At 49.8% G+C, this 11713-nt stretch overlaps 6 protein-coding genes across 6 annotated transcripts; 3 read left to right on the forward strand and 3 right to left on the reverse strand.

Moving 5' to 3' along the window:
- Positions 1-522: 522 nt before the first annotated feature.
- Positions 523-1619, reverse strand: BO94DRAFT_496407 (Clavaminate synthase-like protein; the record flags this gene model as incomplete). Its single annotated transcript, XM_025609290.1, has 3 exons — positions 523-1188; positions 1248-1400; positions 1455-1619. Coding segments are annotated over 3 exons (981 nt in total), but the record flags the coding sequence as incomplete, so codon positions are not given.
- A 667-nt stretch (positions 1620-2286) lies between these two features.
- BO94DRAFT_537033 (uncharacterized protein) lies at positions 2287-3503 on the reverse strand. The gene has a single exon (XM_025612178.1). The coding sequence runs from the start codon at positions 3467-3469 to the stop codon at positions 2759-2761; it is 711 nt and encodes a 236-aa protein (XP_025465476.1). The 5' UTR covers positions 3470-3503; the 3' UTR covers positions 2287-2758.
- Positions 3504-3892: 389 nt separating this feature from the next.
- BO94DRAFT_558275 (MFS general substrate transporter) lies at positions 3893-5382 on the forward strand (the record flags this gene model as incomplete). Its single annotated transcript, XM_025613998.1, has 2 exons — positions 3893-4325; positions 4400-5382. The coding sequence occupies 2 exons, from the start codon at positions 3893-3895 to the stop codon at positions 5380-5382; spliced, it is 1416 nt and encodes a 471-aa protein (XP_025465477.1).
- Positions 5383-5906: 524 nt separating this feature from the next.
- Positions 5907-7917, forward strand: BO94DRAFT_558276 (putative C6 transcription factor; the record flags this gene model as incomplete). The annotated part of the gene is made up of 3 exons (XM_025613999.1): positions 5907-5963; positions 6007-6216; positions 6265-7917. 3 exons carry the CDS (start codon positions 5907-5909, stop codon positions 7915-7917), a joined length of 1920 nt encoding a protein of 639 aa, XP_025465478.1.
- A 109-nt stretch (positions 7918-8026) lies between these two features.
- BO94DRAFT_151067 (FAD/NAD(P)-binding domain-containing protein) lies at positions 8027-9839 on the reverse strand. The gene has a single exon (XM_025605801.1). The coding sequence runs from the start codon at positions 9382-9384 to the stop codon at positions 8092-8094; it is 1293 nt and encodes a 430-aa protein (XP_025465479.1). The 5' UTR covers positions 9385-9839; the 3' UTR covers positions 8027-8091.
- Positions 9840-9995: 156 nt separating this feature from the next.
- Positions 9996-11618, forward strand: BO94DRAFT_537035 (phosphotransferase family protein). The gene has a single exon (XM_025612179.1). The coding sequence runs from the start codon at positions 10224-10226 to the stop codon at positions 11475-11477; it is 1254 nt and encodes a 417-aa protein (XP_025465480.1). The 5' UTR covers positions 9996-10223; the 3' UTR covers positions 11478-11618.
- The last annotated feature ends 95 nt before the right edge of the window (positions 11619-11713 follow it).

Here is an 11713-nt window from a genome sequence, read left to right on the forward strand (position 1 = left end):
GTGTCTAGTTCAGTTTTTTAAATGGAATTGTCTACTTCTCTCCGTTTCATTGCCGTACCCCTGTCCCAAAGCAAATCCCTTAATATATCCCTTGACATCGAAAGCCTTCGCATTCTTCGACTAGCAGCTAAAAATACAGCTTGATGAAAGTCCGTCCTTGTATGTCAACAAAACCTTCCTTTAGATTTGGGGGTGGAGGGTTGGGGTAGTTGAATGGGATGGGTGTAAATAGTGCTGTATTAGTATTAGTATCGGTATTTTTCCTTACTAACAGTACATAGAGATGTTACAACTTTGCTGACGTACGTATTCTTCCAATGAGGCAAGTGACTAAGTAGACTTAATACTGCAACTTCAATAATTCAATACTAGCTAACGTTGATATCATCATTCTAGCAATAACTCAGTTGCTTTCTATTTAATATTTTTTGAACACCCCGTTCGGCCTACGCCGCCGTTGCAGTGGCCACGTACGCGGGCTAGTTTATCGACCAGGTCTGGATATTTCTTCTCGTCGAGGCTGTAGACAATGCTGTTTCGCCATCGTTGGAATTCCAGAGCCGTCATGTCGGGATACTGCGCTGGCATCGCGGACGAAACGAACTTCGGCAATGGTCCGACAGAGACATTACGCCCGGCCTTGAAGAGATAGGCCATGGACATTCGGGATGGGATGATCAGGCCGTTTTCATTCTTCATTGTCTCGGGAGTAGTGACTCTATGAACACCGCCGGTTATCTTCCCGTTAGTCCACCGGGTTAAGGTGTCCCCGACATTGACGATCATTTCGGATATATCAGTCGGCGGCAGTGGAACAAATGAATTAGGGACCGGGTTTGTTCGGTCTTCAATTTCGAGGCCACCAGTGCTATCTTGGAATAAGAGTGTGATGGGTCCAAAGTCGGTATGGGGCGCAATTCGACTGGTACGTTCGGAATGCATCTCCTCGACTGGAATCGCTGGATAGTGGGTCAGTCGGAGATCGGTGGAGCTGGGCACACAGCGCGCGACGAGCGACCCATCCTCGATACCCCAGGCGACCTCGAGTGCCTCTATCAAGGTCAGACAGATGTTGTCGCACTTGCGATAAAATGCCTCCATGAAGGGCTGAAAGCCTGATAGCTGAGGTGCGGTGGGCCATTTGTTGGGGAACTCTGTATCGTATTGGGGACCTTGGTCGAAGTGCTCCTGGATGTTATGGTGGTTAGTTGAATTGACGAGGATTGCGAAGCGATAGTCAGACGCACCTTGGAGTCAATTATTTTCCTGATTTTAGGATCGTGGTGAAGTTTTCCAACTTCCTCGACTCTCCATGGCGTGTAACCACGCATAGGCCTGGGTCCTGGTTCATTGGGAATTTCATTTTTCTCATTCAATGGCTGGTCGAAGAATTTGTGGCTCTGGAAGGGGTTACTTCTGTACTAGCTAAATGAGTACAATCAAGTGTGTCTTACCCAGGTGAAGAGCTCTTCCAATTCCTGTGCACTAAAGGGATGGGCTCTAATCTTCGCGAAGCCAGTCCTTTCAAAACTGCCAAGGAGATCATGGGCGAACTTCTCACGCTTGTCCCAAGACCCAGAAGTAAAGTGACTATAATCCAACATTGAGAGAGCCATGACAAAGTATCACAATGAGGTTGTCAGCCTATAACTATCACAAGGAAGATTGCAAGTTCACCATTTCTCTGACGAGATTAGCAATCAAGGTGCGTATGATGCCAGCATGCTGAACAATCTAGACGACTTTATAGGCGCTCTCTCGTAACCCGTTCCATACTCTCTGTCCTTGGCATGTAGCAAAGACCAAGAGTCTTGTAAATCCTTGATTGTGAATGAGGCATTTCTCCACAGGTCCTACCCTATTTTCCTTGGGATTGTACGGGCTGTGAAGACATGGTAGAAGAACAAGGCGTACTACCCAGTCGCCATATGCACCACAATAACCAATTTCCCAATCGAGCTTTCTGCCTTGTTTATATCAGTATACCTCATTTAAGCTTCTCAGAGAAAGAAAACTAACCGGTAGCTCTGACTGACGGCTATGCATTGACCTCTATCTCATATGTTGCCAATTGGTCAGATAGAGTACAACACACAGGCAGAGCTCGTATGTGGTGAGCCTTATTGTAGCATATTGTCCTTGGCTTGGAAGCCTTGAACTCTAACGTCTATTGGTTGGCTCTGACTGGCCAATACGAGTTCATATGGAACACTGGCAATCGTTCCCGATCAGCCATGGTCCGCGCACCGGCCTCTGGATATCTTCCATCAATTTAACGACATTTGACATCGTATCACCCAACCTTCAACATTTTCCTGTTATGGAAGGTAATTCGTAGGCCGTTACGAGTGTGTCCCTTAGCATGTACTCACTCACTCTCTAAAATTTGCTTGGCTCGTTCACGCAAACTGTAACTTGACGAAGCATATCCCGGTTCTGGCACATACCCGCAAGGAATGTCCGTCTTCATCTGAGGACCGTGCGCCTTGCTGCAATCTTACTACATAAGATTCAGACATGCTTCATATGTACTGCTCCCTGAGCTATTTGTACTAGCGCCTTATCCTCCTCGGTATAGCGGAATGCAGCTCGCTAAAGCAGCATAACGCCGAATGGTTCGATATGTCAGGCTAGAGATATATTTTCCTACCGGATAAGTCGTGTTCAGCTAGCGTGAGACTAGCCATGGTATAAACCGCCAGGATAGAGGTATGGCAGTACCCGTGATCAACGACTAAGCCACCGCCACGGCACATCATCAGACGCTGGTTGTAGTTGAACCTTGATTCCAAAACTCGTCAAACCAAAACCATTCGTCCAGATTGAAGTCCAAAGCGTCTTGAAGGTTTCCCACACCCTCTCTCAACCCACCTTCAGATTCATCAATCGGCACTGCAGGGCCGTTCGCTAAGATAGGTGGCGTGTAGAGATCGGTTCCGGCAACCACCACCCCTGGCATAAACCTTTCAAGCGGTTGAATTGAGATTTCAGTCTCGGTCTCATTCCCACTAGCCTCCTTCTCAAACTCTGTCATGTAACTCCCTATTGTAATTCCCATCGTTTTCTTGAACACTCGGCAGAGATAGCTGGTCGATACTCCGACTTCTTTTGCAAGTTCCTTCACCCCTCGTCTCATCATCCTGTCATTTTTTTGTATTCGTAACAGCGCTATGACCTTGGTGACCACCTCCTCCCTCTCTCCAGCAAATCCCGCAGTATCTGGCTTGCATCGTTTGCATGGACGGAAGCCGTCGCGTTGCGCTTGATCTGCTGTGTCGTAGAAGATAATATTGGCTCTTCGGGCAAGACGAGCGGGACAGGTGGGGCGGCAGTAGATCTTGGTGGACTTGACGCCGTAGATGAAGGACGAGTGAGTTGCGGGGGCGCGGTGGGACAAAGCAGTCCAGCGGGAGTGGGGGGTCTGATACATGCTTGAGCACGTTGACGTGCTCGGTGTTTGTGTCTGCATATTGTTGGCATCAGAATTTGCAACTGTACAAATGAGTCAATGGTGAGCAGAAGGGAAGGAAAGGGAAGACAGTGACGTCGTTCCCACATTCTGCCAGCTACCCCCTGACCGCCTTGGGGGCAGCTTTTTTCCGCCTATGGCTTAGCGCAGTGGATATTCTCCAATCCTTTCTGATGATTGGCTATATTGAGTTCAATGCCAGTGCTTGTCTCTGATTGGTTACTACGAGTTCAGTGTCTGTATCGTCATCCTTCCTGTTCAATGGCATTATGTTTTACACCTTCAGACAATTCCCTACCTTCAGAAGATATCTTTTTCAGTGATAAAATAAACGGCCTTGAACTAAAGGCAGCACCAGTTGGGTTCTTTCTCCCTGCTAGCAACAGGACTTTCGTGATCATGTCCGACAGAAGCTTGGCCGCTATGGATATCACGGATACTGGTGATAGCACGGAAACGGTCGTCGATACCAAGGATACTCTTTCCTTCTCTGATTTGGAAAAACTATCAGAGCACCATACCCCACCGGCGAACTCAGCGCCCGCCGACACCGTGATCACCTATCCCGAGGGTGGCCGCGATGCCTGGTTGGTAGTATTGGGAGCATGGTGTGGCTTGACAGCATCCCTCGGTATTTATAACACAGTGGGTGTATTTGAAGCTGTCGTCTCAAACATTGTCTTGCCGAATGATTCACCATCGACCCTTGGTTGGATCTTCTCCGTCTATGCTTTCGTAAATTGGGTGTGTGGCGTGCAGATCGGACCGACCTTTGATGCAATGGGACCGCGGGCATTGATAATCGCCGGCACTATCTGCACATTAGGTGGCATTTTTGCACTCAGTGTCTGTACCGGTAGGATTCCTGTCCCGCAACAGTCTGCTTAGATTATCGTCGATGGAGTTCTTGCCTTACTAATAACAAAACAGAGTACTACCAGATCTTCTTGTCCTTCTCCATCTTGACCGGCATCGGTTCATCTCTGCTTCTCACTCCATCAATGGGCTGTGTTGCTCATTGGTTCATGGAGCGTCGTGGGCTCGCCAGTGGTATCGCCTTTATAGGAGGTGGCTTTGGCGGTGTCCTATTTCCCCTCATGATACACTCACTGTTACCCCAGGTTGGCTGGGGATGGTCAATACGGATACTCGCATTTATTCTCCTTGTACTCTGCATCATCAGTGTGGCATTCTGCCGGAGCAGAGTTCCCCCACGCAAAGGAACTGAAACTACCTGGCGAGATACATTACCCGACTATAAAATATTTCTGGATGGCACAGGGGCCATGGCACTTACAACTGCCGGTGTCTTACTTACTGATCTCGCCTATTTCATTCCCATTACATACGTACCGAGCTATTACATCGATCGACAGCACTTGGCCCAGAACGAGGCTTTATCGGGATCCTCGGCCTTTGCATATCAGCTTCTCGCCATCCTGAACGCGGCGTCATGCGTTGGGCGCTATGTGGCGGGTGATCTCGCCGATCGATTTGGTCGCTATAATACCATGATAGTCTCGCTGTTCTTCTGCACAGTATCGGTTCTTTGTTTCTGGCTTCCAGACATCCTCATCCCCGGTCTGGACGGTGCAGCACTCTTGGTGGTTTTTGTTATACTGTTCGGCTTTTTCAGCGGTTCGAATGTCAGCTTAACGCCAATCTGCCTGGGTCAACTGTGTGAAACGCAGGAGTATGGACGATACTATGCCAGTTGCTTTACGGTAGTGGCCTTTGGGGTCCTGGCGAGTCTGCCTATCGGTGGAGGCCTGCTCGATGCCGCAACTGCTACCGGGAAGGAAAGGTATTGGGGAACCGCCCTTTTTGCGGGGCTCAGCTATGTGGGTGCTTTTTTGTCGTTTTTATGGGTCAGGATTAAGATAAAGGGATGGAATTGGAAGATGAAATGGTAGTCCAGAGCTCATCAGTACTAGTAGTCGCACCTATACACTATCGGCAGTTGCAGGCACGCATGATCGCCACTGAGCATCAGTCTTCACACATTTAATCCTTGTCTCAATTGATTCGTGGTTGCCTACTTATATTAGACTAAGAGTCAAATTAACATAGATATATCATCATCCATTTCGCGATAACCATTGAAGTGTAGTAGACCGACTTGCCGTAAATATATATTGGACCGGCATTCGTATTCGGGTCGCGGAATTTCGCAATGCATCTTGCTTTATCTTCCCTGGCTTACTGTCAAGATAGGAGTTAGGGACATACTAAGTTGCACAGAAAAACATCACTATGGAAAGTAGCAACTGGAAAGCTTTCAACCACTGTCATGTGCTCACCATGCTGACGGTCACGTGTTGCCGTCCCGCCTCCTTCGGCCGGCATGTCCGTCAGCATCATCCTCCAACCTCTGTTTCATCACAATGACTGGTCCATCTCGATCAGCTCCAAGAAAACGCAGACGCACTCCCCATTCATGTGCCCCGTGTCGTCAACGAAAAGTCCGATGCGACCGAGCCAAGCCATGCAGACAGTGCGTGGCTCAGAATATAGCTGCAATCTGTGTGTACGAGGAGAATCGTTATGCGCGTCTTGCTCGAGAGACATCGAATCCTGTCAGCAGCAGTGGCAGCCCCCAGCGAGCAGATGGAGTTCAGATTAGCAATCCCCCTGAAGTCACCCATTCGCCTGAGGCCCCGTCCCGCACTGCAACAACACACATACAAGGCACCATCTCGAAGACGAGGGTATTCGGGAACGGCCATTGGATGAACACGTTCTCTCAGGTAGGCTTCTCACTTTGAAGTAAAGAATTTACTAACAACATGTCAAAGTTGGAGACTTTGTCTGTCCTGCAGCCCATTGGAGACCTGTACGAGGCAATCATCCAACATCCGAGTCACGGTCCTCTGAACAGCATCACGGACAGAATCACCCAGTGCAAGATATTAGGCCGGAGAATCAAAAGCCAATATCCAAGTCGTGGCTCTCTCCCTGCGGAAATTTATCATTCGCTTCCCGACCTCCAAGTGGTTAATGAATCGATTCGGCTCTACTTTACCACATTTGAAACATGCTATCGAGTCCTTCACTATTCATCGTTTATGGCCGAATATGAGAACTCGCTTATAAATCCTAAAGGCTCGGAAAGTTCCATTCTGCTCCAAGCTCTCCTCGTTGTTGCCATTGCCGGACCTTTCTTTGAGAACATCGATGCCCGCAACGACGTGGCTGCAAAGGCCCACACGTGGATCCATACCGCCCAGACATGGCTCTCTGCACCGCTGGAGAAGGATCGCTTAACTTTGAGAGGCATCCAAGTTCACTGCCTTCTCCTCCTTGCCCGTCAAGTAAACCGAGTTGGAGCCGATCTGATTTGGATTTCGGCGGGCTCGTTGCTGAGAATGGCCATGCAGATGGGATTGCATCAAGACCCAACATTCATGGGCGAGATGAGCCCTAAGCGAAGGGAAACCCGTCGACAACTCTGGTACGCCATACTGGAATTTAATGTGCAGGCAGCATTGGACTCGGGGATGTTGCCGATGATTGCCATTGGGGATTGGACTACTCAGCCGCCGAGCGACAAGGACCCCAACATTGCAGGTGACGAGAATAGTAGCGAAAAGGTCATCAATTTCCAGCCAATATTGTCCAAATCAATTTCCCTCCGACTTCGTGCCACCAGAATCATCAACAGTCTCCTGGAACAACCATCCTACGATCAGATCCTCGAAATAGGAAACGAACTCGCCTTAACTTGTCGTGACGTTGCCATTGCAATCGACCAAGCTGTCTCAGATCCCCGGACAAAATTCGCAACCAGCCTGTGTAGTCACTTGATCCGTCGCTTTTCCTTATGCCTTCACTACCAATATGCCATCAAGGCAAAGGTAAATCCTCTCTACACATACTCTCGCCACGTCGGTGTTGAGGCGGCGTTGGATATCGTCTCACTCCTCGAAGATGATCTCTATAGCCGCGTACTTTGCTGCGGCGGTGGAATGTTTCGCGATATCGTGACACGGGGAGCAATGCTCATTTTTCTTGATTTTGGCTCAGACCGGGAAGCGGAGAGCTCAATGTTTGCGAGGAAAAGAGACCTTGCACGTCAGGAGAACTTGCTGCGAGATGCTCGCTCCGTGGTGCAACACGCCAAGGATAGAATCCGCCACGGAGAAACGAATGTCAAGATTTATGTCTTTTTCAGGATGATGATGGCCCAGGCAGAGGCTCATCTGGCTAGGTTGCCCGAGAAGGAGGCAATCTCGAAATCTCTTAATGAGAGTGTGGATGAATGCCATGCTATCCTGAAGGAGATGGCTGCCAAGGTACCAGATGCGACGAGTCCGGAGGGTCAATCCGGGACAGATGCTATGGTGTCCTCGCTGGAAGGGGTGGTGAATTTAGATGACAATTTCGACTGGATGAATGATGGGGAGCTTGACTTTGACTTTTCCGACTTTCAGGTCCTTTCACAGTGGTAAGCAAGTGCTCGGTCGTGCTACTGATGATCAAGAGCGAAGTAAGACTTCGGGACATAAGAGGGATCACATTCTCAATCAAAGATCCGTTGTACAATTGAAACTATTCCAACTTCGCCTTCAAGCACACTATCCACAATATCCCAAACAAAGAGATTAGCATGAGATGCCCTGGTATCACTTCCTCATCAATTCCGGATACTCTGGCAGCTCCCAGCCATTCGTATCCTCTCGCAACACCCACTTGGCGAGGACATCCAACCTGAGGAAAGAAACCACCGCAAACAAAACATACATGACACCAACCCCAAATGCCGACGAAGGGAACTTCCCCATGTAATCATTGTTGTCCAAGAGCCCCCTCTGAACATGATTCATGAACGGCCTCATCTTTTCCTCGTACCTTGCCAGAGCAGTCTCGATATCGTCCTTCGTCACTCTGGCTCCCCTGCCACACACCCTCCCAATTTCCCCCGCAAGGACATAAGCCCCTGTCATAGCACAAGACGTACCCATCCCGGTCATCGCAGAGGGACAGTACGCCGCATCTCCCACCAACACAACGCGGCCTCTCGACCACCGATCCAAATTGACCACTCCCATGCGCTCACAATAAAAATCATCTGCCTCGTCCATACCTCGAAGGATCTCCTCCGTCTGCCACCCCGCCCCGCGAAAAGCCTTGGTCAGGACCTGCTTCTCCTTCTCAAAATCCCCTTTCCTTCCTCGCTGCAACTCCCCTCCCTCCGCCCTGCAGAAGAGATAAGCCAGGTACCGATTCTTCTCATGCCGACGCGTCATAATCCCTCGTCCTTTGGTCGCGATATAAGCCATGGCATCATACCCCTCCCCTTCCTTCATCTCCTTCTTCACCGTCAAGTACCCAGCATAAACACCCAGTTCATGAACGCCAACCCTTCCATCCCCATCTACCCCAAGCATCAGCCCTCTCGTCTTGGACCCCAACCCATCAGCCCCAATCACAAGATCAAACCTCTCCTTCCTTCCATCCGAAAACACCACCTCCACCCCATCCCCTTCTCCCATCTCCTGAATCCCCTCAACCCAAACCCCAAAAACATACCTCACATTACCCTCCCTAAAACTCTCCCCATAAATCATCCTCGTCAAATCCCCCCTCATAACCTCCCACTCCGTCGTAAAACTCTGCAACCCCTTCCCCGTCGCCCCCATCTTCACAGGGAAATACCCCCACCGCCGTCCCTTCCCATCCACCAGCCCCAACCCTTGTTCCGGGACACTGATAGCGCGGAATTCCTCCTCGAGACCCATAGCTCGGAGGACTTGGATTCCGGGACCCCGGAGGTCGATTTGTAGTCCTGTTGCGCGGAGAATTGGGGATCGTTCGAGAACAGTGATGGAATGGGATTGCGGGAGTTGGGAGAGGAAGTAGGCGAGGGTTGTGCCGGCGATGCCGGCGCCGGTGATGAGGATTTTGAGGGAGGACATTGGTGTCTTTCTTTCTGGTGATTCTGCGTAGGGGATTCGAGATGGATTGGGAGTAGTTTATTGATGGGAGTGGATTGTCGTAGAGAGTGGATTTGGTGTGTTTTTATAGGTGGTAGTGGTGATGGTGTTGGGTTGGGGGGATATACCGATAGGACCGATGGGGCCGGTATGGCCGGTAAGGCCGATGGGACCGATGGGACCGACGGAGTGGGACAGGGAGGGTTTGTGACCTCACATAAAGCCTTCTGGGATGTATACAGAGAGATCTTTATGATTGTCATTCTATTTTAGGCCTTACGTTTGGATGAGTGATATACTGGGGTTGGATCTACACTGACGTCAGTTACTGTCCTGGGGTTGGCCGACCAAGTTGGACTAATTGATATCAAGCTAGGAAGCTGTTTAATATTGGGTAGTTGATATTGTGGAATTACTCAATTGACATAAGTGTATCTCACGATTGGTTTTGATCATTGAAGTGTATAGAGCGTGCAGTAGACAGGGGATGAAAATGGGATGCCATGACTGGCTGGATTAAGCGCTAATGCACCATGCATTTCGGTGATAATTTGCTGCCCCTCCGCCTTTTCCCTTCCTCACCCGCTCCAACAGCAGCTCATACCCCTCTGATGCATCAGATAGCACAAGATGAAATCCCGCATGCACTTTGACGATGTCGCATGGGAAGAAAGCGAAAGAATCACAGATAGCTGGGTGGACTGGCTTCTTGCTGACGAAGACACATTCCGGGCCATCGGTAATCTCATCGTGAAGCACCGAAGCGGCGTGCCCGAAGAACTGGGCGATCCCAAAGCTGGCTATTTCAAATCTCCTTCCGGATGAAGTATGCTGATGGCGGCTCTGCCATCATTCGGTTCGCTAAACCCGGAGCGACCATGTTCCCGGAAGAGAAGATTCGCAATGAAGTCGCAGCCATTCGATATATCCAGGACCACACTTCTATCCCCGTACCATTTATCCTGCACTGGGGTACGGCAGAAGAAAGTCCCCCTGGGATGAGTCCCTTCATTATCATGGAGTATATCGATCATGAGTCAAACATGAGCAGGGTTTTGAACATGCCGGGACTCACCATAGAAGACCGCCCACGTCTTGATCCAAATATCGATCCTGCGAAGCTGGAGATGCTATATGGGCAGCTTGCCGATATATTGCTTCAACTGAACCGGTTATCCTTCGATCGTATTGGGTCATTGGAGAGAGTGGATGAATTTACCTACCAAGTGACACGTCAGCCGCTGTCCATCCATATGAACGAGTTAGTACGTCTCGGGACTCTGCCCCGGTCAAGTCTGCCACATGGCACCTTCGAGACCGCCTCATCCTACTACGATGCCCTCGCTGAGCTACACATTGATCATCTGACACACCAGCGTAATGACGCGATTGAGTCGGACACCGATTGTCGGCGCAAATACATCGCCAGGCAACTGTTTCGTAAGCTCTCAGGCGATCGTCGCCTAACTTCACCTACTCAACACCCCGAATCAGGCTCGTTCAGACTATGGTGTGATGATCTTCGTCCCTCGAATGTCCTCTTGAATGCGGATTTGCAAATCGTCGGAGTGATCGACTGGGAATTCACCTACGCGGCACCGGCCGAATTCTCATCCGCTCCACCGTGGTGGTTGCTACTCGAACAGCCAGAGTATTGGCCAGGCGGCCTGGAAGAGTGGACGGGGATCTATGACTATCGTCTGAAGACGTTCCTGAAGGTATTGATTGCACGTGAAGACACACTCATTGACTCTGGACGCTTGAGCGAGGACCGGAGACTCTCAGGGCCTATGCGGCAGAGTTGGCAGAGCGGAGATTTCTGGGTCAGTTATGCTGTCCGGAAGAGCTTTGCTTTTGATGCGATTTTCTGGCAGAAACTAGACGAACGCTTCTTTGGGTCCACAACAACACCCGAGGACTCGTGGAAAAAAAGAATCGAGTTGCTTGATGATAAGCAGAAAGAGGAGATGCAGTTCATTGTCGAGAAGAAGCTGGCAGGTATGAAGTCAAGGGTCCTGACATGGCAGCCTGATGAAGAAAGCAAACTTGGTGTCCATTGCATCACCGGATCGTGAGCGCATATTTCTTTGCGGTACCTAGCAGTGGAATATAGGAATATCCCTCGTATGGTGGGCTAATTCACATCGCTACCATTTCCTATTGTACCTTGAGCATACCCTCCATGACCTTCGCGTGTTCGCGGCAATACACCCAGCAATTAACATCCCGCATATATCCTTACTGAAAGCGATATCAGCGAGCTCTCCGATAATCAGTGTGTAACCCTGCATTATACGGTACCAATGACAGG

This window comes from Aspergillus sclerotioniger (assembly GCF_003184525.1).
Source record: "Aspergillus sclerotioniger CBS 115572 chromosome Unknown BO94scaffold_21, whole genome shotgun sequence".
Taxonomy (NCBI): Eukaryota; Fungi; Ascomycota; class Eurotiomycetes; order Eurotiales; family Aspergillaceae; genus Aspergillus; species Aspergillus sclerotioniger.